Genomic DNA, 27,463 nt, shown 5'->3' with positions numbered 1-27,463 from the left:
TGTGTGTGTGTGGTATGTGTGTGTGTGTATATATATATATATATATAGTGCATCCAGAAAGTATTCACAGCGCTTAACTTTTGCCACATTTTGTTATGTTACAGCCTTATTCCAAAATGGATTAAATTAATTTTTTTCCTCAACATTCTATAAACAATACCCCATAATGACAAGGTGAAAGAAGTCGTTTTGAAATCTTTGCAATTTATTGAAAATAAAAATGAAAAAACCACATTCACATAAGTAATCACAACCTTTGCTCAATATTATGTTGAGGTTCTCCTCTCTCCACAGAGAAATGCTGGAGCTCTTTCAGAGTGCTTGGTTACCTCCCTAGCTAAGGCCCTTCTCCCTCGATCACTCATTTTGGCTGGGCAGCCCGCTCTAGGAAAATTCCTGGTGGTTCCAAACTTCTTCAATTTATGGATGATGGAGGCCACTGTGCTCATTGGGACCTTCAATGCTGCAGAATTTTTTCTGTACCCTTCCCCAGATCTGTGCCTTGATACAATCCTGTCTCTGAGGTCTGCGGACAATTCCTTGGACGTCATGGCTTGGTTCGTGCTCTGACATGCACTGTTAACTGTGATACCTTATATAGACAGGTTTATGCCTTTCCTAATCATGTCCAATCAACTGAATTTCCCACAGGTGGACTCCAATCAAGTTGTGGAATCATCTCAAGGATGATCAGTGGGAACAGGATGCACCAGAGCTCAATTTTGAGCGTCATGGCAAAGGCTGTGAATACTTATGTACATGTGGTTTTTTTTGTCTTATACTTTTAATAAATTGCAGAGATTTAAAAACAAACTGCTTTCACGTTGCCATTATGGGGTAGCATGTTGAGGAAAAAAATGAATTGAATCCATTTTGGAATAAGGCTGTAACATAACAAAATGTGGCAAAAGTTAAGCGATGTGAATACTTTCTGCATGCACTATATATATTTATATGGTATATATGTATACACTGTAATTTAAATTGTAAATTTTTTTTAATCAGAATTCAACCAAAGCACCTCTAAAGAGATCCAATGTAGAGAAAGTGACCAACATACAGATCTTGGTTTTGTTCTGCATTCTCCTGGTCATGGCACTGGTCAGCTCTGTCGGGGCCTTGTTATGGAACAGGAAGTACGGAGAAACCAATTGGTACCTGGGGAGCAGTGGTGAGTCCATTATCATGTGCTGCTTTGTTTCTTAATCATTGAAAAAGTAGTTTCAGCTCCAACATCCTGGTTATGGCACAGGCAAAAGAACAATAGATCAGCTAATTTTGCATGCTATCATACCTCCCAACTTTCTGAGATGGGAATGAGGGACACCTACTAGCAAAAGTATGCAGGCATAGGACACACGCCCCCCTTAAAGGAGAATTGTACAAATAAAAATGGGTTAAACCGACAAGTGCATTTTTTAGCACTATTATTCCTCTATATTTGCTTTTGAAGTTTTACAAATTCAACAGTTTAGAACTTGGATAAAAGGTTTAGCACTGTGAAACACTTTTTGATAGCTAAGTAGTGCATTTTATATACAACTATATAGATCAAAATGAGGGACAAATGAGGAGGAAAGAGGGACAGAGGGACTTTGTTTTGAATCAAGTACAGTTGGGAGCTATGCACTATCTCTACTGCCCAGGCAGTGAGCATACAAAGCCCATTGTGTATGCTTTTATTAAAAAGGCAGCATCATAAGTTCCACCTTTGTTAGGCTCCCGTGTTATTGTCTAATTTGAATTATGGTGACATTATCACTTGAAGCAGCCTGGAAACCTTCTAGAATGTGTTAGTTGTGATAGTTCACATGGGGTATCTGTTTGTTTTACCTTAACAACTTGGTATTGATTTTGAATTCTACAACCCAAGTATCAAAGCCTTAGATTATCATAAATCTCATTCCACAAACCTGCAGTTACATAAAACATCCCAAGGCCAAAAGCGGAATGTAGAGTATAGATAGTGAAATGATAGTAATTATGTTGGCCACTCGTGACATAAAGATTGTTGGAATTCACCATCTTCATGAAGAACGAGTCGTATCTTTCAGAAATCATCAGAGCAAAGGGGTATATTTATCAGTGATTTCACCCAAGATACACACAGGGGTTGATTTACTAAAACTGGAGAGTTCGAAATCTGGTGCAGCTGTGCATGGTAGCCAATCAGCATCTAACTACAGTTTGTGCAATTAAGCTTTGATAATAAAACAAGGAAACTAATTGTTTTCTATGCAGAGATGCACCAGATTTTGCACAAGATTCACAATTGAATTGAAGAACATGGAACAATTGAATTAGGCTGATAATACAATCAAATTCAACCAGCTTGATCTCTCTCTTTTTTTATTTGAAACAGTCATATACATATTTGTTTACTGTTACTTGCATAATCTCTATGTTCCAAAAAGTTTTTTGTGTGTGAAAATGTTAAATCCTGTGTTAGGAATTTATTTCTGTCTTTCTTTGTTCTGGTGATCTTTTTCACCAGGACAGAAAGTGATGGGAAATACAGAACTAGAATTGTCACCAGAATGGAAATAGATGATAAATCTTTCAATGGGGACACATTTGTTCCTGTCTGTTATTTAAGAGTTGATTTTTCCTCAATTTCAAGATATTTCCTCCCGTATGTGTCTGGAAGAAATAGACATGGACAAGAAAAAGAAACCTGACAATAGTCTTAAAGGGGTAATAAACCCTAAAAATAAACATTTATTATATTGCAGCTTACCAATTCTTAGATGTGGTGGCAGTGTTTGCTTTTTTTTTTTAGAATTTCTTTCCTTCATTTTCACCTGCTGATCTGGCCAGTAAGTCTGTTGTTTTTCAACAGAACAAGCTGCCCTGCAGATGTAGCTGTTAGAATATTGAGACAAACCAATTTGTTAGCATATCTAAATCTGCTAGTACATCTAACACTCCCCTCCCCCTAGACTGACAATGCTGCTGTCCGAAGGTGAAAACTAATAAATACTCCTGCACAACCAAAAAATTATGTGATTAAATATACACTATGTTGCCAAAAGTATTGGGACGCCTGCCTTTACACACACATGAACTTTAATGGCATCTCAGTCTTAGTCCGTAGGGTTCAATATTGAGTTGGCCCACCCTTTGCAGCTATAACAGCTTCAACTCTTCTGGGAAGACTGTCCACAAGGTTTAGGAGTGTGTCTATGGGAAGGTTTGTCCATTCTTCCAGAAGCGCATTTGTGATGTCAGGCACTGACGTTGGACGAGAAGGCCTGGCTCGCAGTCTCTGCTCTAATTCATCCCAGAGATGTTCTATTGGGTTGAGGTCAGGACTCTGTGCAGGCCAGTCATGTTCCTCCAAACCAAACTTGCTCATCTTTGTCTTTATGGACCTCGCTTTGTGCACTGGTGCTCAGTCATGTTGGAACAGGAAGGGGCCATCCCCAAACTGTTTCCACAAAGTTGAGAGCATGAAATTGTCCAAAATGTCTTGGTATGCTGATGCCTTAAGAGTTCCCTTTACTGGAATTAAGGGGCCCAACCCCACCCCCTGAAATACAACCCCACACCATATTTCCCCCTCCACCAAACTTTACACTTGGCAGAATGCACTCAGGCAAGTACCGTTCTCTTGGCAACTGCCAAACCCAGACACATCCATCAGATTGCCAGACAGAGAAGTGTGATTCATCACTCCAGAGAACACCTCTCCACTGCTCTAGAGTCCAGTGGAAGCGTGCTTTACACCACTGCATCCAACGCTTTGCTCTGCGTTTGGTGATGTAAGGCTTGGATGCAGCTGCTTGGCCATGGAAACCCATTCTATGAAGCACTGTTGTTGTGCTAATCTGAAGGCCACACGAAGTTTGGAGGTCTTTAGCTTTTTACTCTGCAGACAGTTGGTGACTGGTGATGTACATACAGGCATTATCAGCAAAGGACCCAAGAGTCATGGTGAAATCGTGCACATATACCCAGGTATATATAGTTATTAAAAAAGATACCTCCAGATGAATGTTGCAAAAGAGTTCAGTTACAGGGGCCCAGAGGAGAACAATGCAGTATTAGTCTTGTTATTGGTTTTGTTATAGGTGAAACAAATTCTCCTATATACGTTTTACTTCTTTATTTGCAATCTTCACTTTTGTATGTCCTTTTAAAAGTACTGATTTTAGGTAAAATCCTTCTGCATTTCTCAGTATCACGGAGGAGGGGGCAGTGAGCTGCAGTTAGAGCTGATTGTAGGAAAGGAACACACACCCCTCCACACAGCACACAGGAACTATGTTCTGAATAGACAAGCTGTCTGCTTCTCAGAAGTGACACATGCTGATAACAGAGGAACAAGCACAAGAGAGGAACAAGCTTTGGAGAGAGACAAGATAGCTGTGCTCTGTACAGATTTCATGACTGAGGTTTACAACCACTTTAAGGGGATCCCTTGAAACTAGTGACCACATTGGAAGATTCCCTCTCTATCACTTTTCTGGGGACAACCCAAGATTTCGGGTTTTTACGTTTACTTTAAATGATAATGGTAAACAGAACACATAAAGAGGGTGAATCTCCTTAACGGGGGCACAGCCAACAATAACAACTGACAGGGGTTCTAATCCCTTTCTTTTGAATTTTCTCAAGTAACAGTCTTCTTTTATAGGTACACCTATATTAAAACCAAAAAAAAAGTTTTGCCTTTAGTTAAACTTTAAGTAGCAGAGCCACTTACAGATAGCAGAAGGCAGCAGATTCGTACAAACAATTAAAAAAAAAACTTGACATGTGTTTTAACCCTTCCTCACTCTATCCAAAATGAAAAATCAAATTTTGACATTAGTTATACTTTAAGGCCTTGTTCACACTGGCAGTAAAATGGGCAGATCAGTCAAGCTTTTACCACTTGCTGAAAACCTAGCAAGGCAGCTGGAGTGGTTGATATCCATGTTTTATGGCTGTGACAAATTTAACTTGGCTTACTGAATTTGAGAGGTGCCATTGCCTGTCATACTCACCCAGTGTAGTCAATAGGACTGTGCTGCAAGTGCAAGCTAATTTTTGTTCAGACAAAAAAAAAAAAAGCCCCCAAAAAACTGCCATTCAGGATTTGGCAGAATTGTCTCTTGAATGCTTGGAAACCATTGGTCCACTGCCCTCCTGAGAAGAAATCCACAAAGAATCATTTTTCAGAGGGCGGTCGAAACTGCTGTCTGTGTGAACAAAGCCAGTTTTTTGTTTTGTTTTTTTGTGGCTGCTACAAAGTTTGTGAGTTCATTGTACCAAACTGTCCTCGATGGTAAAGGGCTGGAGAAGGATTATATGATGAATTGGGGTTTAAGAGTACTGCTTCATTACTATAAAAAAGAGCTGGGGGTTCATGTGCTCCACTCTGAGCACCATCATGGTAACTATGGCCACAAATATTAATAGTAATATTAATTATAATAATAATTATTTCCACAATTTTGCAATTTTCTGTAGGTTTTGGATGATCTGTTCAGCATTACTCTTATTTCAGAACACAATGATAATTATACTTTGCTGTTTCTACAGAGGCTATATCTAACAATTTTGGATACAATCTCCTGACATTCATTATCCTGTACAATAACCTCATCCCCATTAGCCTGCTGGTGACCCTGGAGGTGGTGAAGTTCACGCAAGCTCTTTTCATAAACTGGGTGAGTCAGAGAAATGAGTTTCATGAAAGCCTGTGCCTGGGACAACTTGATAAGAGGCGTCAAAAAAATATAATTTACTGTATCTGTTGTCCACGACTATAATGTGTGGCCATCTCCAGATATCCATGAGAAAAAATAGCTGTCAGCGGTAACTGTATACCACACATAATATGGATACTCCAGAATAAAGCTTAAAGCGAGTCTGTTGTTATTTGAAATTTTTAAAACTGGACATACCTGTAAAAGAATACCTTTTCTTTGCCTTCAAGTGAAGTTTGCAGGAAAACCAACGCTTTCATGAGTGTTTCTGTCCAGGGTCCCCTGCGCCTCTTAATGGTTCCTTCTCTAGCCACCCAAGGGGGACTTAATAGTGGCAACAAGGTCAGAAGAAGGAACCAGCAAGAGCTGCAGGGGACCCAGGAGAGCAACAATCCTGGAAGGTTTTTCAAGTCTTTTGAATTGAATTAAGTTGCAGTCTTCTTTTACAGAATCAAAATTCAGCTGGTTCAGTTGAGCATGAGGAAAAAATGCATATATATATGATTGGAATTTCCAGTGTTACAGGTCAAGTACAGTCCATAATGCAGTATATTTACACCTTTTCCTGGTAGTCTACCTTTATGGTAAACCAAAACAGCATTAAAGAGTTACTAAACCCAGGACCCTGCATTCACTATATCTGGTCCCACAGTACACAGTACATGGAAATGCAATTATTTTAGTAAATGTAAACTGCTAAATACCTTTTCTCATCATCAGTTAGAGCAGTCTTGTGACTTCTATTAGTGTCCAGCCAAGCAAATGTTAAAGCTTTTATGAGGAGTTTTCTTTCTGCTCTGGGAGGATGCAGAACCCCTGACCTCTGTCTATAGCAATACACAATAAGCTGAGCATGTGCAGAGTGTCTCCAAAAATATGTCTTATCAAGAGATAAGAGGAAGACACTGGAAAAAGGGGAGGATCAGAAAAGTCAGGATCAAACAGCCTTTTTACACAATAAACGTATAGAAATCAGTGAGCGCTTAAAACAGCTGCTAATGCACTAAAAGGCAACCAAATAACCTCCAAAACACATATAAAATATTGACGTGCAGCGCTTGTAAAACCAATAGATTAAACCAATGAAGTATGGGAAATGCCAAGTGGTCACATGTAAAATGTGCTAAGATAAAATTCAAAATAAGTGAAAAATATCATTAAAGTGCTTCAGTAATAAATAAACTTATAGTCCTTGTGGAATTGAACAAATAAATAAATGTCCATAAATCTGTGACATTGAGTGAAGATCTACATTCAAGTGATCATGAATCATATTCAATGTGTTGATGAAATATTTGGTGATGTGCCAGGAGTATAGTAAAATTACGCACTCACCAGATGCGCATTTTAAATATGCATATATGTGTAAGGTATGTTCAGCCAGAGGTCCCCTTTAAGGTGGAATGGATGATGCAGCCTAGAAAGAAATCTCCCTCCCCTGGATCCTGAGCAGCCCTGCAGCTGTCCTCCACACTGGGCTCTGTAAATTATTTAGCTCGATATGGAGCCAAGAAAGAAGTAGCCCATAGTGTAGTAATTTCAAGTATTGCAGAATTTATTATATAAATATGCAGCCATCCACGTGGAAATGCAGGTTAAAAACAATATATCAGTTTTAGTTGTATTGTAGTACACTGACCCTCCAAGAAGCAAGATGGCCGCCGGACCTTCATGAGGCTCCGGAGGCGTGACGTCATGGTGTATGGCTCCTCCTTAACGCGTTTCGTGCCACGCACTTCTTCAGAAGGGGTATGTCAATACTGCCTGACGTCAAGTGAAATCCTTATATAGACTGAATGGCGCATGCACATTTTGCGTGCTGCATTTTACCGAAGATCCAAATGTGCCTTTTTACACAATGCAGAGGATTAACCTCTTAGGTTCCACAGTGAGTATAACAAACATGCTTTACTGCATATACAGACTGATTTTACTGTTGTGTGTTTAGTAACATGTTAATATTATTTCATTGGTATTTTTGAATTCATATAGAGGGTATCCAAAATAAGATAAGATGAGCATCTATGCTCAATCTGCATGCTTTTTTTAACCATTTATTTTTACAGGTGTTTTTACGAACATCTGAGGCTTGACCATTTTGTTTTACTTATTTTTTCTTTTTCTTTCTTTATTATTATTATTATTATTATTATGTTTTTTAAATCTAGTTACTATGAAAAAATGTGTGATGTGTATTTTTGTGCACATTCATATGCTTTTCAAGTGCTCCCATTGAAGTCTACTGGGGCCAAAAATGCTTGAAGCTTGTGGCTCAAAGAAAACTTTTTCATGTACTTTTTCCAGCAAGTGTTAAACAACACTATGTTTAGGTGTGAACAGACACAGGTGAAAACCATAGGATTTTGCATGTTGAGCATTTTGGAGCTTCAAATGTGTGAATGGGGCCTCATACCTCAAGGGCTTGAGTGGTTGAACAAATGCAATGTGTTTGAGGTGCATTCCACTTATGTTTGACATCTATTTGAGAGGCTTCTGCGATCATTCATTGGGGTTGATTTACTAAAGGCAAATAGACTCTGCAAGTGCAGATGCTCCAGAGCTTAGTAAATTAGATAAAGCTTCACTTTGCAAAAAATACCCAATCGCGTGCAAGGAGAATAAAAAGAACAGCATTTTTGCTTGCACATGATTGGATGATAGAAATCAGCAAAGCTTCTGCTTATTTACTAAGCAACTGCTCCTGCAGTGTGCAATGGCACTTTGTAAAGTGCAGAGTCTATTTGCCTTTAGTAAATTAACCCCATTGTACTCATTTACAGTTGATCAGTATTTGATCTCCTTATGACCTGCTTCAAGCTGCTTTTGATTCTATTGACTTGTATGGGGAGAGAGGCAGTTCCAATGTGAACAAAATCCTTGAAACACAGGAAACTTTTTATAACAGATTTGAAATAGCCATCTTTTTATTTATTTTTTATTTTACATTTTGGCCAATTTATAAAAGCTTATTCAAATATCATTTTCACCATTTCTATTTATTACAATGTAGTTCAGTAATTTTCGGTGCAGGGGCTTTCTATCTGTTTTTCTTTTTTTTACAGGGTTGCCACATCTATAAAGCTAAGATGTTGGAATCTGGGGAAACATTTGCAGGATTAGCACAATACATAATGGATTTTACAGGTGAAACTCGAAAAATTTGAATATCATGCAAAAGTTCATTTATTTCAGTAATGCAACTTAAAAGGTGAAATTAATATATGAGATAGACTCATTACATGCAAAGCAAGATAGTTCAAGCCGTGATTTGTCATAATTGTGATGATTATGGCTTACAGCTCATGAAAACCCCAAATCCACAATCTCAGAAAATTAGAATATTGTGAAAAGGTGCAATATTCTAGGCTCAAAGTGTCCCGCTCTAATCAGCTAATTAATCCATAACACCTGCAAAGGATTCCGAAGCCTTTAAATGGTCTCTCAGTCTGGTTCAGTAGGAATCACAATCATGGGAAAGACTGCTGACCAGACAGTTGTGCAGAAAACCATCATTGACACCCTCCATAAGGAGGGAAAGCCTCAAAAGGTAATTGCAAAAGACGTTGGATGTTCCCAAAGTGCTGTATCAAAGCACATTAATAGAAAGTTATGTGGAAGGGAAAAGCGTGAAAGAAAAAGGTGCACAAGCAGCAGGGATGACCGCAGCCTGGAGAGGATTGTCAGGAAAAGGCCATTCAAAAGTGTTGGGGACTTTCACAAGGAGTGGACTGAGGCTGGAGTCAGTGCATCAAGAGCCACCACATACAGAAGAATCCTGGACATGGGCTTCAAATGTTGTATTCTTCTTGTCAAGCCGCTCCTGAACAATAAACAACATCAGAAGCGTCTTACCTGGGCTAAAGAAAAACAGACCTGGTCTGTTGCTCAGTGGTCCAAAGTCCTCTTTTCTGATGAGAGCAACTTTTGCATCTCATTTGGAAACCAAGGACCCAGAGTATGGAGGAAGAATGGAGAGGCACACACTGCAAGATGCTTGAAGTCCAGTGTGAAGTTTCCACAGTCTGTGTTGATTTGGGGAGCCATGTCATCTGTTGGTGTTGATCCACTGTGCTTTATTAAGTCCAGGGTCAACGTAGCCGTCTACTAGGAGATTTTGGAGCACTTCATGCTTCCTTCCGCAGATGAGCTTTATGGGGATGCTGACTTCATTTTCCATCAGGACTTGGCACCTGCCCACACTGCCAAAAGTACCAAAACCTGGTTCAATGACCGTGGAATTACTGTGCTTGATTGGCCAGCAAACTCCCTTGACCTGAATCCCATAGAGAATCTATGGGGCATTGCCAAGAGAAAGATGAGAGACATGAGACTGAACAATGCAGAAGAGCTGAAGGCCGCTATTGAAGCATCCTGGTCTTCCATAACACCTCAGCAGTGCCACAGGCTGATAGCTTCCATGCTACACCGCATTGGGGCAGTAATTGCTGCAAAAGGGGCCCAAACCAAGTACTGAGTACATATGCATGCTTATACTTTTCAGAGGTCCGATATTGTTTTATGTACAATCCTTGTTTTATTGATTGCATGTAATCTAATTTTCTGAGATTGTGGATTTGGGGTTTTCATGAGCTGTAAGCCATAATCATCATAATTATGACAAATCACGGCTTGACATACATTAAATAGTGAAGCGCTCCCAAATTATCTAAAACAATTCCCTCTGTGTATAACTAAAATTACCAACTGAACTTAAAATGATCAATATTGTACGGTGATAAAAAACTTAAAATACATAAACACCTCTCATATATATCAATTACTCTTGCCTTTTGAAAAAACTGTGATAAAAAACCATAATAAATCCTCGAATATCAGTGATACATCACTTAACATAATAATACATAATAAATTGTGACAAATCGTGATAAGTGTGAAGAACCTATAAATCAAAAACAGTGATTCTGTAACAAATAATGTAATACATATATCCTGTGATAAACCTATAGCAAAATGAAATAGGATTGCTACTTGATACTGTGATAAACAAGTGAACTCAGTGTCCAAAAAAACTCAAAAAGTCCATGCAAAATTTGTGAAAAACACTCTGTGATCTCCACTTCTAGTGCTCAAAAGGAATCCTCCAAAGGCTGAAATGCCTGCTCACCTCCCCTCCTCGACCCACACAGGGCCACCAGGCAAAAACTCCCCTCAAAGGCAATCCTTTCCTCCAAATAGCTCAGCAGGGGACCTCTGGACTTCCACTCCTCCTCCTCTCACCTCGTCATATAGGACACAAACAAAAAGCTTCCAATAGTATAATACCGTTTAATTAGGAGTAATTCGGCATAACAAACTTATTCCCACTCACATGTAGTCTTTGAATACAGCGCTTTCCACCTCACATCATGGGTGTATTCTCATTCACATACAGGGAGGGAAACAAATATGGCCGCTACGTCCGGACAAACGTTCCCACGTGACCGGAAGTGACGTGATCTCGAACTGGGAATGGCGTTCCATCTCTGACAGTGGCGCGGGCAGTAAGGCTCTGGGCTTGCGAGCACGAGGTCGTGAGTTCAAATCCCCGTACCGGGGCACGCAAACAGCATAGGAGCATTTAAATAGGATTGCATCGAGTGCGGCATCAATAAAAAAGGAACGCCATTCCCAGTTCGAGATCACGTCACTTCCGGTCACGTGGGAACGTTTGTCCGGACGTAGCGGCCATATTTGTTTCCCTCCCTGTATGTGAATGAGAATACACCCATGATGTGAGGTGGAAAGCGCTGTATTCAAAGACTACATGTGAGTGGGAATAAGTTTGTTATGCCGAATTACTCCTAATTAAACGGTATTATACTATTGGAAGCTTTTTGTTTGTGTCCTATATGACGAGGTGAGAGGAGGAGGAGTGGAAGTCCAGAGGTCCCCTGCTGAGCTATTTGGAGGAAAGGATTGCCTTTGAGGGGAGTTTTTGCCTGGTGGCCCTGTGTGGGTCGAGGAGGGGAGGTGAGCAGGCATTTCAGCCTTTGGAGGATTCCTTTTGAGCACTAGAAGTGGAGATCACAGAGTGTTTTTCACAAATTTTGCATGGACTTTTTGAGTTTTTTTGGACACTGAGTTCATTTGTTTATCACAGTATCAAGTAGCAATCCTATTTCATTTTGCTATAGGTTTATCACAGGATATATGTATTACATTATTTGTTACAGAATCACTGTTTTTGATTTATAGGTTCTTCACACTTATCACGATTTGTCACAATTTATTATGTATTATTATGTTAAGTGATGTATCACTGATATTCGAGGATTTATTATGGTTTTTTATCACAGTTTTTTCAAAAGGCAAGAGTAATTGATATATATGAGAGGTGTTTATGTATTTTAAGTTTTTTATCACCGTACAATATTGATCATTTTAAGTTCAGTTGGTAATTTTAGTTATACACAGAGGGAATTGTTTTAGATAATTTGGGAGCGCTTCACTATTTAATGTATGTTATCTATGACTCATTGGTTGAGGTTGAGTGATTGCAGCTAGTAGTTAGGGACCTACCCATACGAAGCGCAGGAGGATACCCCCTCAAATCACGGCTTGAACTATCTTGCTTTGCATGTAATGAGTCTATCTCATATATTAGTTTCACCTTTTAAGTTGCATTACTGAAATAAATGAACTTTTCCACGATATTCTAATTGTTCGAGTTTCACCTGTAATACAAGCCTTTCCCTTGTCTTTTGTGTACGTTTACCAGACTTTCAATTCACCGTTTTTTTTTCAAACATTTTGTTTTCATTTTTTGAAGCCAATTAAATATTCTTTAGTTTACTAGACTGTAGATTGCTGCCTGGGAAAATGGGCAAGTTCATTTTGAAAGCTGCAATCCAAGAAGCTGCAAATATGATTCGGTCTGCTGATTCTAGATGAACAGGCCCCCTTTGATAATGAGCACATTTGTAATGTATACTAGACTGTCAATCCCATCTGTAAATGTCATGGTTATCCCAGCATGAAATATTGATGGAAGTTCATGCTGTATTATAGGACAGAGATATGTACTATGCAGATACAGACACTCCCGCAATGGCCAGAACGTCCAATCTGAATGAAGAGCTGGGACAGGTGAGCAGTTTGTTCCCATCTAGTATCACATTGTATCTTGCATTTCTCGTCATCGGGGTTATTTAAAAAAAAAAACTGTATATGGTGTATTAATGCTGTTTAAATTGCAGAAACTAATAGTAACTAATCTAATTTCATCTATCATTGATCTAAATATTAAAAGAGGTTTACTGACTGGTTATTATCAGCTGCTGCATTCTGTACATTGTTCTTTGCCTCATTGAATAATGCAGATTTTGTCATATTGCTGTAATTGCATAGTTACATTGAAGAAAGACGTTTGCATTGAATTTAAAAAAGACAAAAAAAATCCATTACTTTTAAAATCTCATCAGATGTGATAGAACAGGTTTCTTTCTGATCCCCAAAGACATTTGGATATTCCCTGGATAAATAATCGACAATGTTATTTTTTAAAGTGTTACTAAACCCAGGACCCTCCACAGTACACACAACATGGAAATCCAATTATTTTATAAATATAAAGTGATAAATATCTTTTCTCATCAGCAGTATATAGCAGCCTTGTGACTTCTATCATTGTCCAGCCGAGCACTGTTTAACCTTGTAGGAGGATTTTTCATTGACTGTCCTATGAGGCTACATAACCCCTGACCCTCTGTGTTGACAGTGCTGATTGGCCCTGTGCTGATCACATGCACCCTCCCAAAAAATAACAAAAACCTCTCTAGCATCAAACACTAAACTAAGGACAGTAGAAGAAGGGGAGGATCAGAAAAGACAGGATCAAACAGCCTTTTTACACAATGCGGAGGATTAACCCCTTAGGTTCCACAGTGAGTATAACAAGCATGCTATACTGCATATACAGACTGATTTTACTGATGTGGGTTTAGTAACACTTTATTAATAATAATAATAATAATAATAATAATAATAGCTAGCTATGTTTTGTTCATATAAAAACAAATTCAGCCTTTCTTAAAGCAATCTACTGAGTTGGCTAACTGCTTTGGAAGTCTTTTCCATAATTTCACAGCTCTTACTGTAAAGACGCCTTTCTGATTGTTGAGGTTATACCTCTGTTTGCTCCAGGTGCAGAGAGTACCCCTTATTATTTTAAATGGCCTCAAGGGCTCATTCACACCTCCGCTTGATTTAATGCCTACATTATTGTGCAGTGTACCACAAGATGTGACAATGTATGTTACATTCATTTGTGCGATGCAGTGCCATTCATTTTCTCAACACACCTGTTGGCAAGGTGCATTGGAGTGCTATTCACAATGAATGATACCGCATCTCAGCGACACATGTAATGTGCAACACGCAGCCACTTATTTTGCAGCAATCTGTAAAGTAAAGTTTGACTTCACAGAGTTATTTAGTGCAAAGTTGAAATATCGTATAAAGCCTGGCATTATACAAAATGATTGTGCTACCATTATCTCCTGTGCACATGCTGAAATTTCAGAATGGGCTGAGACTTCCAAGAACAGAAGGACTTGAGAGTGAATGACTGGAGATGAATAAGGAATGGGGTTCCAAGGCAGCATACAGAGTTCAGGCATGTGACAGATGATTTGTGATATGGAAAGTCCATTATCCTATACCACTCCTGCGCCCTGCCTCTGATGCTTTTTGCCCCTCCCATCGGGGGGCCTAATCATAGAGATGATTAAGCCCATCAGAAGCAGGGCTCAGGAGGAGCTCATGGCTGAGGCCGTTCACATTTCTCTTCACCTGTTCAGCTAGTGGTGTGTGACGTCTCTCATCCTCTTATAGAAAGTCAGGCAGCACAGTTGCATAAAGGTTGGCACTTCTGCCTGGGGTCTTTGGTTCGAATCCCAACCATGACACTACTTCCCTGCAGTTTGCATGTTCTCCTTGTGCCTGTGTGGGTTTCTCCCGGGTACTCTGGTTTCCTCCCACACTCCAAAGACATGCTGGTAGATCAACTGATTCCTTTCTAAATTGGCCCTAGTATGTGTGTAGGAATGTGAGTTAAAACCCTAAATTGTAAGCTCTTTGAGGTCAGGGACTGATGTGAATGTACAATATATACAGTATATGTAAGGGACTGCGGAAATTGTCACTGCTATATAAATATCAAATAATAAATAAAATAAGCTTGTGACATGGATGTTTTAACAGGCTCTGAAAATGTGGTCACACTGTGTACAGAGAAACTGTATGAACTAAAATGAGCTGGTCCCACCTTCCTAGCCCTGGTTACATAATAGCACAACCATGTTTTAGGCCTTTGGATGCAGAAGGGATTTTGGGGCTTTAAAGTGGTATTAAACCCAAAGGGGCATCTTTGGACAGCAGCATTGTCAGTCTGGGTCGGGGGAATTGTTGAAGCCAAACACCACCTAACACTTTATAAGCAGTTAGAGCTACAGGTTTTTTTTTCTGGGGGGGAATAAAGTTTTTACAGAAATAAAAGCTGATCATTGTTAGCACCCCTGCTAGTATTGAATTGTTTGTCTCATCTCTGTAACTGATACATTCTGCTGGAGGGCTTCTTCTTTTGAAAATAACAGACTTACTGGCTGGATCACCAGATGAAAATAAAAGAAAAAAAACCTAAAAAAACCGAATGCAGCCACCACGTCTAAGAATTGGTAAACTGCAGTATAATAAATGTTTGCTTTTGGGTTTAATACCACTTTAAGGTGTGCAGGCATTTTTTGTGACTACATTAAACTCTCAGTAGTATTGTAGTTGCTTTTAGCTCTGTCCAGGTTGATTTTGTAATAGCTGCTGTATCTAATGTTATGGTAACTGATTCATTACAGAGAAAAGATTTCACATAGTAGACATTACAATTTCTTAAAAATATATTTTTATTTATACACTGCAAATGCTACTTAACTTTACATTGCACATTGTTATATGTAGCACTATCCTATAACATCCTGACCCCTACACATAATATTGTAATGATATTTAGAGCTTACATTGTAATCATATTCACTGTCTTATCAGGTGGAAACAGGTAGAGTTTACATACAATAACCTAAACAAAATGCTGGTCTCAAACTGTAATACGCTCTAAAACATAATTTTCCCCTTTACAATGCTGGCAGTGTGTCATGTGACAGTGCTGCCCTCATCTGGCACAGTTGCTTTATTGCAGGAATTTTATTACAATGTGTTTTTTCCAAGTAGGATTTGGTCTGGTGTTAGTGGTTTTAATTATAATCTGTTTTGAATCTCTGGTCTTTTAAAATTAAATGTGCTAAATATTTTTATTTTTCTAACTATTTATCAGTTACCATGAGGAATGACTGCATATAAAAACATATTTTCCTAAAACAGCAGTCCCATTAAAGCCATTAGAATTAGACAAAAGCTGCCCTTGCACTGCAAGGTTTAAATGTTGGTTCAATCTAGGGGAAATGATAAGGCTATATTCCTTACCTTAATCAGCTAACTCCAAGCGTTCTACCCATATTTTTCTTGTGCCCTAGTCTGTGGGCAGTCTCTAAGTGTTATCATGTATAATGCATGGCTATTAACCCTGTAATGTACGTAGAGGAGGAAGAATTGCAACTGCAGGTGAAGTGGCTTAGAGAGGAGACTTCATGGAAGGTATAGGTATTATACATTATTTCAGTACCCCTAGACAAGCAGTTAATCCTTGCAGTGTGGGGGGAGGGAGCACTGCAAGGGTTGATGTCTAATTTCCAGAGTTGGGCTATAAAATTGATATTTTAGTTTTCAGTAGTTGCTAGAGAGGCAACCCATATGACAGTTTCTTATCTTTCTGAAACTGTATTGGTGAGATCGCTAAGCTATTTTGTGTCTGTGCTATATATGCAATGGGCCCTGATTTACTAAATTGTGATGTGTGAAGGGACGTTACACTAGGTTCACTTTAAAAAAGGAGTATGGTCGAACCCTGGATCAGACTTAGAACTGAGCGATCAGTATCTACTGTAACAGCAAGAACTAAGCGATAAGTGATGTGGGACATCTGCAACATCACACAAATGCTGCAGCATAGAGGTAAATATGGATGTTTGTTTTTTAAAATGTATACTTATCCTTTAAATATGAAGGCATGTAAAGAAGAACGTCTGTTGTTTTCAAAATTCCTCTATCCTATCCAGTGGTACAAGCATCTGTTCTGGATCCTTTTCTCTTAATTCACAAAGCACATGGTATGTGTTGTCTCCAAGGGTGTTGCTATACAAATAGCTACCAGCACATCTGTGGAAATCCTCCATAAAGCAAAGCTTTTTTTTAAATGCCTTGTAATATTAACAAATGAGCTGCAGATTGTTGTCCTTAATCACAGGGATACAATGCAAGTTAAAACCTTTATGCAAGTTAAAAAGTTGATATAGTACGCAATATTTGTTAGATCTTTCCTCTAAACTTTGTGGCCAAATACGTTGGTTTTGCCATAAAGTAGAGTGGATCCAACACAGGAGAACCCACAAAGAAATAAAAAACATTTGTAAATAGTTTGCTTACCACACTACAAAAACAAATATATTGAAAAAAAGATATAAAAATATAGAAATAATAGTACATAATATGCCCCTGCTATAGGTACATTGCCACATGTTGGTAATATTATTTCTTCATTGTGGCAAATTTATTTTCTCATTTTTGAAATACAGGGGTCAATTCACTAAAGGTTACTGCATGCGCTAACACGGTCTCATGACTCATTTGCATAAATGATCACATGCGGTATCAAAATGTCCAATTCACAAAAATACCCAAAAAAAAATAATCTACGGTATTTAACGCAAAATTAAAAATGTGTCGGCAGGGGCGGACTGACAACTCATGGGGCCCCCGGGCAATAGGGGATCATGGGGCCCCTGTGTCCTTGCCCAAACTCAAAAAAGCCTATGAAAAAGGTACCAGTGGCATCTAATGGGGCCCCCACTGACCCCGGGCCCTTGGGCAGTGCCTGAGTTTCCAAATGGTCAGTCCGCCCCTATGTGTCGGTAAATACCGCAAAAAAAATTGTGGTAAGCTGTTAAGTCCAACTCACAAACAGAACAGAAAGTAAAAAAAGATGCAATATTTATCACCAGGGTTTTGCTGGCGGTATCACATGCGGTATTGTTTCAGATGCAGCAAGGGGGTCCCCCCCAACCCCTAGGGGTCTGGTATGGATATTAAGGGGAACCCCACGCCAAAAAACAAAAACAGATGTGAGGGGAACTGCACGCTTTTTTTAAAAACATTTTTTATTTTGGCGTGGGGCTCTCCAAAAATCCATACCAGACCTAAGGGCCGTTTTTTTTTTTAATTTTAGTTTGAGGTTTCCCTTAAAATCCATACCAGACCCAAAGGGGCTGGTATGGAATGGGGGGGGGAGCCCCACATTTTTTTTTCATCATTTGTAATTGTCGGCATGTTTTTTTACATTCATCTGTCCGTGGGACACCCGTTGACAGCTGATGAGTCATCCGTTGTTAAGGGCTCCGCGGGTGGCTCCCTTAACAACCAGCTACCGTGCAATAAATTACCGCATGAAAATATGCGGTAATTACTGCAATTTAGATATTTTACCGCAAGAGTTATTTACTTCAAAATTCTAAGTGAATTGCACATTTGTGTTATGTTACCGCATTTTTTCATTCGTTATTTAACTCCTAGTGAATTGACCCCACAGTCTCTGAACTGTGGTGTGTAATTATATTGGGGCTCATTTATATCCAATGCCTTGTAATGTTCCTTACTGAATTTTCCAGCTCAGTCAAATTGCATAAACATGAGAAAATCCTTTGCTTTCAATAGAACTTGTTCACACTGTTGCATTGGAAAAAAGTTCTGTATATGTGGTATTTTGGTTTTGTTGACCTGCAATTTGCCATTCAAGTCAAAAAGAATCTATAAAATAAAACAGCACAACATGTCTAAAACACGCCAATGCACTTCAATGCAGTTCACATAAACACTTTCATTCTGGTGTGAGTGAGCCCATATCCGGACAATTTTTATAGAAAATTGTATCTGTTTGTCCCTCTAGGTCAAGTATTTGTTTTCAGACAAAACTGGAACTTTAACCTGCAATGTCATGCACTTCAAGAAATGTAGTATTGGCGGTGTTACATACGGGTAAGTATATCCACAAACCAGGCTTTTTTCCCTGCGTGTACAAGGAGGCTAAAATTCAACTCTTTTTATTTAGGGCAGATTGAAATTTAATGGAAGGATCACAGCAATAATAGGTGACTAGCTTAGATAGAACATGCAGAAAGAAAGATTTGCTGTTGTCTTTTACCACTTGGGTAGGGCTGGCATCCATTTCTAAGGAATACTATTCACCTCTGAAATGATCGGATTGTTTTGTGGACAGCTTATAATGGAATTCACAATTTTCAAGATATCACTACAGAACTGGCCAATGAATTGCCAACTTTGTGATTCTCTTTAGACTCCCTAGTAAAACACATTCTTCAACAATAGGATTATTTTTTTATACATAATTTGACACTTTAAAACAAGAGTAAATTTTTTTGTCTGTGACCACAGCAGAGAGATCTGCCTTAACCTCTGGCTTCACTGGCCAAGGCTGTCCTGTAGGCCAAACTTGCTGGCTGTTCTCTATGGAGTGCAGGTCCATGCATATTATGAAGCATCTGCTAAGGGTTTGGTGACACTGTAATGAATTGACACTGTCCTCTCTCTGAATGCTCTATATGAACATTAGCAAGCAAAAAAAAATGACTCACAGTGTATTTCCTGATATGATATTTGACCTGAGGACATTGGTAGATCTCCACTTTGGGATCATGGACAGCAGTAAAAACCTGGTGGCCATCAAACCTGCACCCATACATTATAATCTAAATTTCTATGTGAAATTCCACATTCTACACATTTTCTTTTATCTTGCTGTGAAATCTTGATTTACTTTGTCTGGGAGATCACCAGTTTAATAAGTGCACCTTGTACAAGTTTACCTCTGTTCCGAGAGTAAATGGGTGTGTTACATTTATTACATTACTCAAATATCATCACTATGTGGCCAGGTATTATTTAGAGATTTATACATGTATTAGTTAGGAGAGAACATTTCTCCTAGTCTACATCTCTATTAAAGCAGGTGTCTTTTTTTTAGCCTAACATTGTATGTGTAGTGATCAATAATTCATGCTCCATATATATTTCCATATATTTTACCTTGTTTCTTATTTTCACATAACTGGAAGACACTTTCCAGAATTTGAGAGAGAACGCTCCTCTGAAGATTTCAGGTAAATATATCTGTTTTCATTGTCTCATTTTAGGATGTATCTGAGCTAGCTTTCCAATAAAAAGCCCTATATTACTTTTTCTGTAGTAAGCCAGGGGCTAGTTTTTGAAAATCAGAAAAGTGGAAATGTACCAATTTAGTTGTAATACAAAGTCACTGCCCTGCTTGAATGGGTGAGAAGTGAAATCTGGTTTGTTGAAATGAACAAGCAAAATGCTAGCTCCTGTTTTGATAAATCAGCTTCAGGAAAACCTATGCCCATACTATGGACATGAAATGATCTACATATTGTTAACAAGCTGTCAAAGATCTTTAAAACAAGCTATCACTCACCTATCTAGCTGATTTTAATGTAAAATTATTCATTTTCAAAGAGCCCAACAAAGACTCTAAAGTCAACTTAACAACATCTGCTGGTTGTTGACATTATAGGGCTGGCAGGCTGCTAAGATCTGCTAACGTAGAAAAAAAACTAAGATTTTATTGCCTGTGTTGTGAACTTTAAAAATTAATTTCTTCACCATGCTTATACTGTAGATACAGAAATGAATGGCGATTGGTTCAGAATATGTAATTACTTTAGTGTACACTTTAAAACTGGCCACACCCTTGACACTTGAATTCTGTAGTCTACTAAAATTATACTAGAAATTTGTGTACTTATATAAGATTCATTTCAGTTTGAGTGCAAGCTGATAATTTCTGCTGTATCTACCAGTGTATATTCCTGTGACAATTGTTTTATGAAGGGCAACCCAAAAAGAAAGTTATGTTTTTCTTGTATATGACCTGTTTTATAATTCACTTATTGAAATCACATAGAAGACATGTTTAAAATATATATAGAACTCAATTTACTTACAACATTTGCTTTTTTTTTTTTTTTAAATGGTGACTGATTAAAGCAGAAATGTTTGATTAGATCTGAGCAGATTGTAAAGCTGACCACGCGTTAAAACCTCTTCTTCCAAATAGATTGGTCGAATGTTCAGCTTGTAACATATATGTCCAGTTATCCAGTGTGTAGTCATGTACAGAAGCATATTCCTATTACCTGGAATTAATTAATTGGAAACAATATAATTTGTAGGTGACCTCTGTAGTCCTTAGAGCAGCATGGCTATTACACTGGCTGGAAGTAAACCTGTCATTTAGAAACAATAAATGGGATTGCATTATCATGTTATAATGGAAACAATAAACTACCTGAACACACATTTAGTTTATCTCAGTATCAAAACTTAAAGAAATACTCCCCTGTTGCTGAAAAATATATTACAACACATTTTGCAGTTTATGGGTATATTTGTTAATGATTTACTGGGTCGTTCATTAATGAATTATTAATAGATAAATAAAATTCAGTGTAATTCGCCCAACATTCCATGGTCACAATCACCCTATGATGAACATGCACTAGGTAAATACAGCAATCCAATCTCACATGTTTAATATCAGTGGTGATTAGGATAGCCTACAGGTGAATCTTTAGTTTCAGCACCATGGAAAGTTAAAGCCTGCAGAATGTACTTGTTTTTTTAAGTGGTATTAAACCCAAAAGCAAGCATTTATTATATTGCAGCTTACCAATTTTTAGATGTGATGGTTGCATTAGTTTTCCTTTTTTAGGCTTTCTCTCTTTTATTTTCACCTTATTAAAGTCTCTTATTTTTTAACAAAACAAGCTCTCCTGCAAATGTTTCAGTTAAAGAAGTACAGCCAAAGCTCATTTGGCTGTGCTTCTCTTGTGGATCACAGGAGTGCAGTTTGTTTTGGACTTCTATGACCCATTTTCATCCAACAGTGGGCTAAACTCCACTGTTGGCTGACTTCATTCAGTCAGTCCAGGCTGGGGAAAGATCACAACCATATGGTCGGCATCCACTTAGGAGCATAGACCTGCAACTGGCTCAGCCTCTCAGCGAGCCGCTGAGAGCTTCAGCCAGCCACTCCCACCCCCTCCACAGCCCAGTGCTCCAGTGAGCACTGGGGGGGGGGGTGGCAAAGCAGACAGTGGTGACTGACAGTCACTGCTCCGCTGAGAGTGGCAGGGAGAATTGAATGGTCAGCGCTGTCTAATCGCTCAGTTCTCAGCCTTAAAGCAGGCAAAGAACAGATGCAGCATCGGATCGATGCTGCATCCTCTAGGTAAGTATAATTAAACAAAAATTCCCCAACTTCTCTTTTAAGAGTGTTGAGACAAACCATTTACCACTGGCAGAGGTGCTTACAATGGTCAGCCTTTATTTTTTCATGCAAATCCTTTATCCCATATGGAAAAAATTTTTTTGCTGCACCTGCTTGTGTAACTGTGGTGTGATCTAGAGTTTGGCTTTAATTTGTTAGTATGCCTAACACTCCCCTAACCAGGTTAACAATACTGTCTGCTGTGCCCCCTGTGCTCCTTCTTCCAGAGTGGGGGCACTCTAATACGGAAGGTTAGTTACTGGCCAAATTACCAGGTGAAAACGGAGGGGGGAAAAAAGCCTAAAAAAAAAGAAAATGAATGCAGCCACCACATCTACATTTTTGGTTTTGGATTTAATACGTCTCTAAAGTGGTAAAAAAAATCCCCTTAAAGATAATGTCATAATGTGCTAGATGCATCACATACTAGCATATTATGCAGAATTTTTAGCCTACAAGTAATTTCTTGTACTTTGCACCAGTATACATGCACTTCTTGTTTTATAAATCCCACCTATATGACGTCCTGTAACAGCATGATTCACTAACACAGGAACATCATGTACTCTTCCTCTGAAAGCCTTTAAGGCAAATGCACTCTTTTGTTATAACTCCATTTATATCAACTATAACTGTTTTATTCCTGACTGAAAAGCCCCAGTGTTAGACAGCCTTGTTTCTTCCAATTCCAAAGTCACTCCGTGAAATACTTAGAGGCCTGTCTATTTGATATGTTTGTATAACAAAAATGCTTTAATCTTCTTTTTTATTCTTCGCACACAATTATTTTATTCCTTAATCCAATGCCAGGCGAAGCCTAACCAGCATAACAGAGGAAAGTTTTGTGGGCCTCCTTGGCAGAGGAATGGCGAAACACGCTTACTGCCTCTCTCTGTTTATATTACATACAAGCTTATGCATTGAACAGGACTTGTATGAATGTAAACAGGCCATAATAAGAGAGAAAAAACCCTTCGTGTTTAAATACATTTTCCTGCTTTTTGTTGAGTAAATTGGGTTAATATGCCAAAACTGGTTCTCATTAGCTGTTTCTTATTAATATGTATCTATTACTATGGAAAAATCTGATCATTGCTATTAGCATTCCTATAGACTATTGCCTCAGTCTTCCTAATACCTAATATGATATGTATCATTTAAGGGCCACTAAACCTAAAATACTAGCATTACTTAAAGTTGAATCCAGACACACAGCTAATACCCAGATGAAATACAACTAAGAAAGCTAATTTACCTGCCAATGTATTTGCATTTCTGTCCAGCCAGTCCTGAATTTTACACAGTTCTGGTAGACAACAAAGCCAGTTAGGTGTCATGATTTTTTCTGATACTGCAGTTAGAGTACAGCTTGGCCACCTCCCTGCTCCCAGCCTGTGAGTGGACATTGAATGAGCAGCAGCCAACTGATGATCACACCCATTTGTGTTTGTCTCCTGTTAGCAAGCTTTTAATGCTGTTTTTAATGAATATATAACTGCATTAACTGATTTAATTATACATGTACCTGGAATTGAGCTTTAACTCAAACCTGTACTGAGAGATACACTATATTGCCAAAAGTATTGGGACGCCTGCCTTTACACGCACATGAAGTTTAATGGCATCCCAGTCTTATTCTAGTGTTCGATATTGAGTTGGCCCACCCTTCGCTGCTATAACAGCTTCAACTCTTCTGAGAAGGCTGTCCACAAGTTTTAGGAATGTGTCCTTGGTAATGTTTGATCATTCTTCCAGAAGTGCATTTGTGAGGTCAGGCATTGATGACAGATGAGAAGGCCTGGCTTGCAGTCTCCGCTCTGTGTTCTGTCGGGCTGAGGTAAGGACTCTGTGCAGGACAGTCAAGTTCCTCCACTCCAAACTCACTCATCCATGTCTTTATGGACCTTGCTTTGTGCACTGGTGCGCAGTCATGTTGGAATAGGAAGGGGCCATCCCCAAACTGTTCCCGCAAAGTTAGGAGCATGAAATTGTCCAAAATGTCTTGGTATGCTGACACCTTAAGAGTTCCCTTCACTGGAACTAAGGGGCCAAGCCCAAACCATGAAAAACAACCCCACACCATAATCCCCCCTCCATCAAACTTTACACTTGGCACAATGCAGTCTGGCAAGTACCGTTCTGGCAAAAGCCAGACACAGACACGTCCATCGGATTGCCAGACAGAGAAGAGTGATTCATCACTCCATAGAACACGTCTCCATTGCTCTAGAGTCCAGTGGCGGCGTGCTTTACACCACTCATCTGACGCTTTGCATTGCACTTGGTGATGTAAGGCTTGGATGCAGCTGCTCAGCTATGGAAACCAAAGCTATGAAGCGCTACGTATTTTTGTGCTAATCTGAGAGCCACACGAAGTTTGAAGGTCTTTAGCTATTGACTCCTGCGCACTGTACACTTCAGCATGCGCTAACCCTGTTCTGTCATTTTACATGGCCTACCACTTTGTGACTGAGTTTCTTTTGTTCCCAGTTGCTTCCACTTTGTTACAATACCACTAACAGTTGACTGTGGAATATTTCGTAGCAAGGAACTTTCACAGATGGACTTATTGCACAGGTGGCAACCTATCACAGTACCACGCTTGAATTCACTGGGCTCCTGAGAGCGACCCATTCTTTTACTTTGTAGAAGAAATCTGCGTGCCTAGGTGCTTGATTTTATACCCCTTTGGCCATGGATGAGATTGGAACACCTCAATACAATGATTTGGAGGGAAGGCCCAATACTTTTGGCAATATAGTGTATATGACAGCTGGTATTGCTGATTTGATATTCTGAAAGTGCTTGCTTCCTGGCTGCCACTGACTGCAATACATCTTGAGTGACTGCAGCAAGTAAATCAGAGTGAAGTCAGAATCTCTGGTCTGTATATTTGTTTTAGCTTATTGACTCAAAATATAATAAAGTAATTGGAAAGTCATATCATCCAGGAACATAGCATTTTCATAAATAGAGGTCAGCATTCATAGCCTGCAATGTCTGAGTACAGCTTTACCGATTTCAATCACCTAGTCTAACAGTACAGAACACAAGCAGAGTCTTAGATGACTGGGCTATTTGCTTCCACCTTCAGGTTATTGGACACTAGCAAAGCAGAGCTGTAGGACCTCCATATAACCTTTCCCCTTCCCAGCAATCATTTGTTTTTTGCTAGCGTCCTTAGGTGATGGTTGATACTGGAACTACCATAATGGATTGCCAATGACCTGGACCTGTGTAACACTCTGCAGACATCTCTGCATGTTGCATGTTGTGCTGAGGAGAAACAAATGCAGTCCAGTGCCCAAAGTGACTTTACAGGTTGGTCCCATGTTTTCCTGAAGAAGCCCTTGGAGGATGCCCTTCTGATCTGGCAAAATAGGGCTATTACCCTCTTAAAACATTGCTACTCATATGTTTGCTGGGTGGTAAGTCAGGGCATATCCTTCTAAACACATCCCCTGGGCATCCCTACCCTCTGTTTTCTGCCCTGTGGGGTGCTGTTTGTGTTTTCACTTACTGGAACTGTTATGTGTTCAGGGAGCAGGGTTATGATGTTTGTGTTGCAGCCCTGGGAATGAACTGGGACAGTTATTAAACCATTTCACCACCAGGGTGGGCTGCTCATGCACTGCCTTTGCAAAAATCCACCTCTTTGAAATTCTATTGTTTTTGTCCATGCACCCTTGGCTTGGGGGAGAGTTCAGGTGCTATCTTGACTTCACTTTTGCTGCAGTGTGGTGCCATCTACAACACAATACTTCTCTCCTCTGTGGTTTTTGGTGACTCAGATAACGGACCGATCTGGACATCCACAGCCTGAGAGTAAGTCCTGTGGCTGTTAATTCATTCACTACAGTGGATGTGAGAAACCTAGGAGAAGGAGGAGGAGAAGCCTCCCTTAGGGCTCTGGTGGAGCAAGAAAGGGGGAGATTGGATGAAAGGGCTCTCAGGATTACTTCCTGCTTGATTGGAAGAGAGGGGTTCTCATGTCCCTTTGGAATCTTAGCTTACTTTATCATTCAGTATGTTTATTTGTACATTCCCATCTTTCCCCAAAGCCAGTGTTTTTGCACTTTGCAGCAGGTGAGCATCACTTTCAGTTTGTTGCTCTTCCCTGGTTATGAATGGCTCCATGTGTCTTCATCAAAAGTACTTGCCCCTGTTTTGGCTCAGCTTTTCTTCAGGGCATCTACTTTGTGTGCTATCTGGGCAACCTGCTGCTGTAGGATTGTTCTGTCCAGGCTCTTGCTTTCAACGTGCAGTGGAAGGTAAAGATGCTTCAGAGATCACAGAGATCAGGTGCATCCTCAACATTTGGCAGTCTGCATTGGAATCGTCTCACTAATTGGAATGCCTAGAAAGCACCAATCTTGTGTTTTTTCTTCTCCGGATGAGATTCAGTCCCTCTGATTTCAGATGCAGATTTTTTAGAGTTCAGAAGGCCTCCCTTAGTTAACTTACATGAGGATACTTTAGCTGATCGTAGCCATTTTCAAGGAAGCCTTATGCCCAGTTTTCATTCCAGCTACTACAACTCAGCTTTGATTGCATCAGTCATGTTGAGCCAGTCTTTGGACTGCCTCATGCCTCCCCAGTGCCAGATTATTCTGTCGTGATGGCTTTCCAACCTGGTGTTAGAGTCGGAAGTCTTTCCTGCCTTTGACCTGAAAGATATTCATGTCAGATTCTGTCTTCTCAGGCTGGGGGAAGTCCTTGGGATGCTGACATTCCAGGGTCCTGGTCAGAGGGGGAATCCAAGCTTCTCATCAACATTCTGGAACTCAGAGCCATTTTCCTGTTCCTTAAGCATAGGACTTTTCGGCTTCAGGGGCCCTAACAAGGTACAGTCAGATTACGCTGTGTTGTGGCATAAGACATTCATCAAGCATGCACCAGAACTCACATGGCTCAACCTGTTCTGATTCTGACCTGGGTGGAATCGCACGTTCCAGCCCTGACTGCCATGCACATCCCTGGAGTTGAATATTGGTAGATGGACCATTTCAGTGGACATCAGCTGGACCCAGGAGAGTGAGCCTTTCAACCCAAGGTGTTTCAAGACCTCTATCGTAAATGGGGGGAACAGACATGCACCTTCTAGCATCAGGGTTCAACACCAAACTGAACAAGTTTATCTTTAAGTCCAGGGTCCTATGGATGCTCTGGTGACTGTAAGATCGATTCTTCCTGGTCTATTCCTTTCCTTCTGTAAAGGTACTTCCTAGGCTGTTCCACAGGAACAAGGTGGAGGGCATTCTGGTGATCCTTGTGGCACAAACTTTGGCTTAGAAGAACGTGGTAC

The 27,463-nt window shown here is 39.6% G+C and overlaps 1 protein-coding gene across 1 annotated transcript in view; it reads left to right on the top strand.

The window, feature by feature from the left end:
* Nucleotides 1-27,463, top strand: part of ATP8A2 (ATPase phospholipid transporting 8A2) — an 870,132-nt gene that overhangs the window by 207,711 nt on the left and 634,958 nt on the right. Inside the window, exons 11-15 of the mRNA XM_089685820.1 lie at nt 1,006-1,171; nt 5,527-5,654; nt 12,702-12,779; nt 18,742-18,830; nt 19,928-19,972. Of these exons, the coding sequence (XP_089541946.1) occupies nt 1,006-1,171; nt 5,527-5,654; nt 12,702-12,779; nt 18,742-18,830; nt 19,928-19,972 (506 nt within the window). The remainder of the gene's footprint in view (nt 1-1,005; nt 1,172-5,526; nt 5,655-12,701; nt 12,780-18,741; nt 18,831-19,927; nt 19,973-27,463) is intronic.

The sequence above is a fragment of the Staurois parvus genome, unplaced genomic scaffold (genome assembly GCF_062004578.1).
Source record: "Staurois parvus isolate SC_StPar_1 unplaced genomic scaffold, SC_StPar_1.0 ptg000387l, whole genome shotgun sequence".
Lineage (NCBI taxonomy): Eukaryota > Metazoa > Chordata > Amphibia > Anura > Ranidae > Staurois > Staurois parvus.
This window is presented reverse-complemented; position numbering and strand designations above follow the sequence as displayed.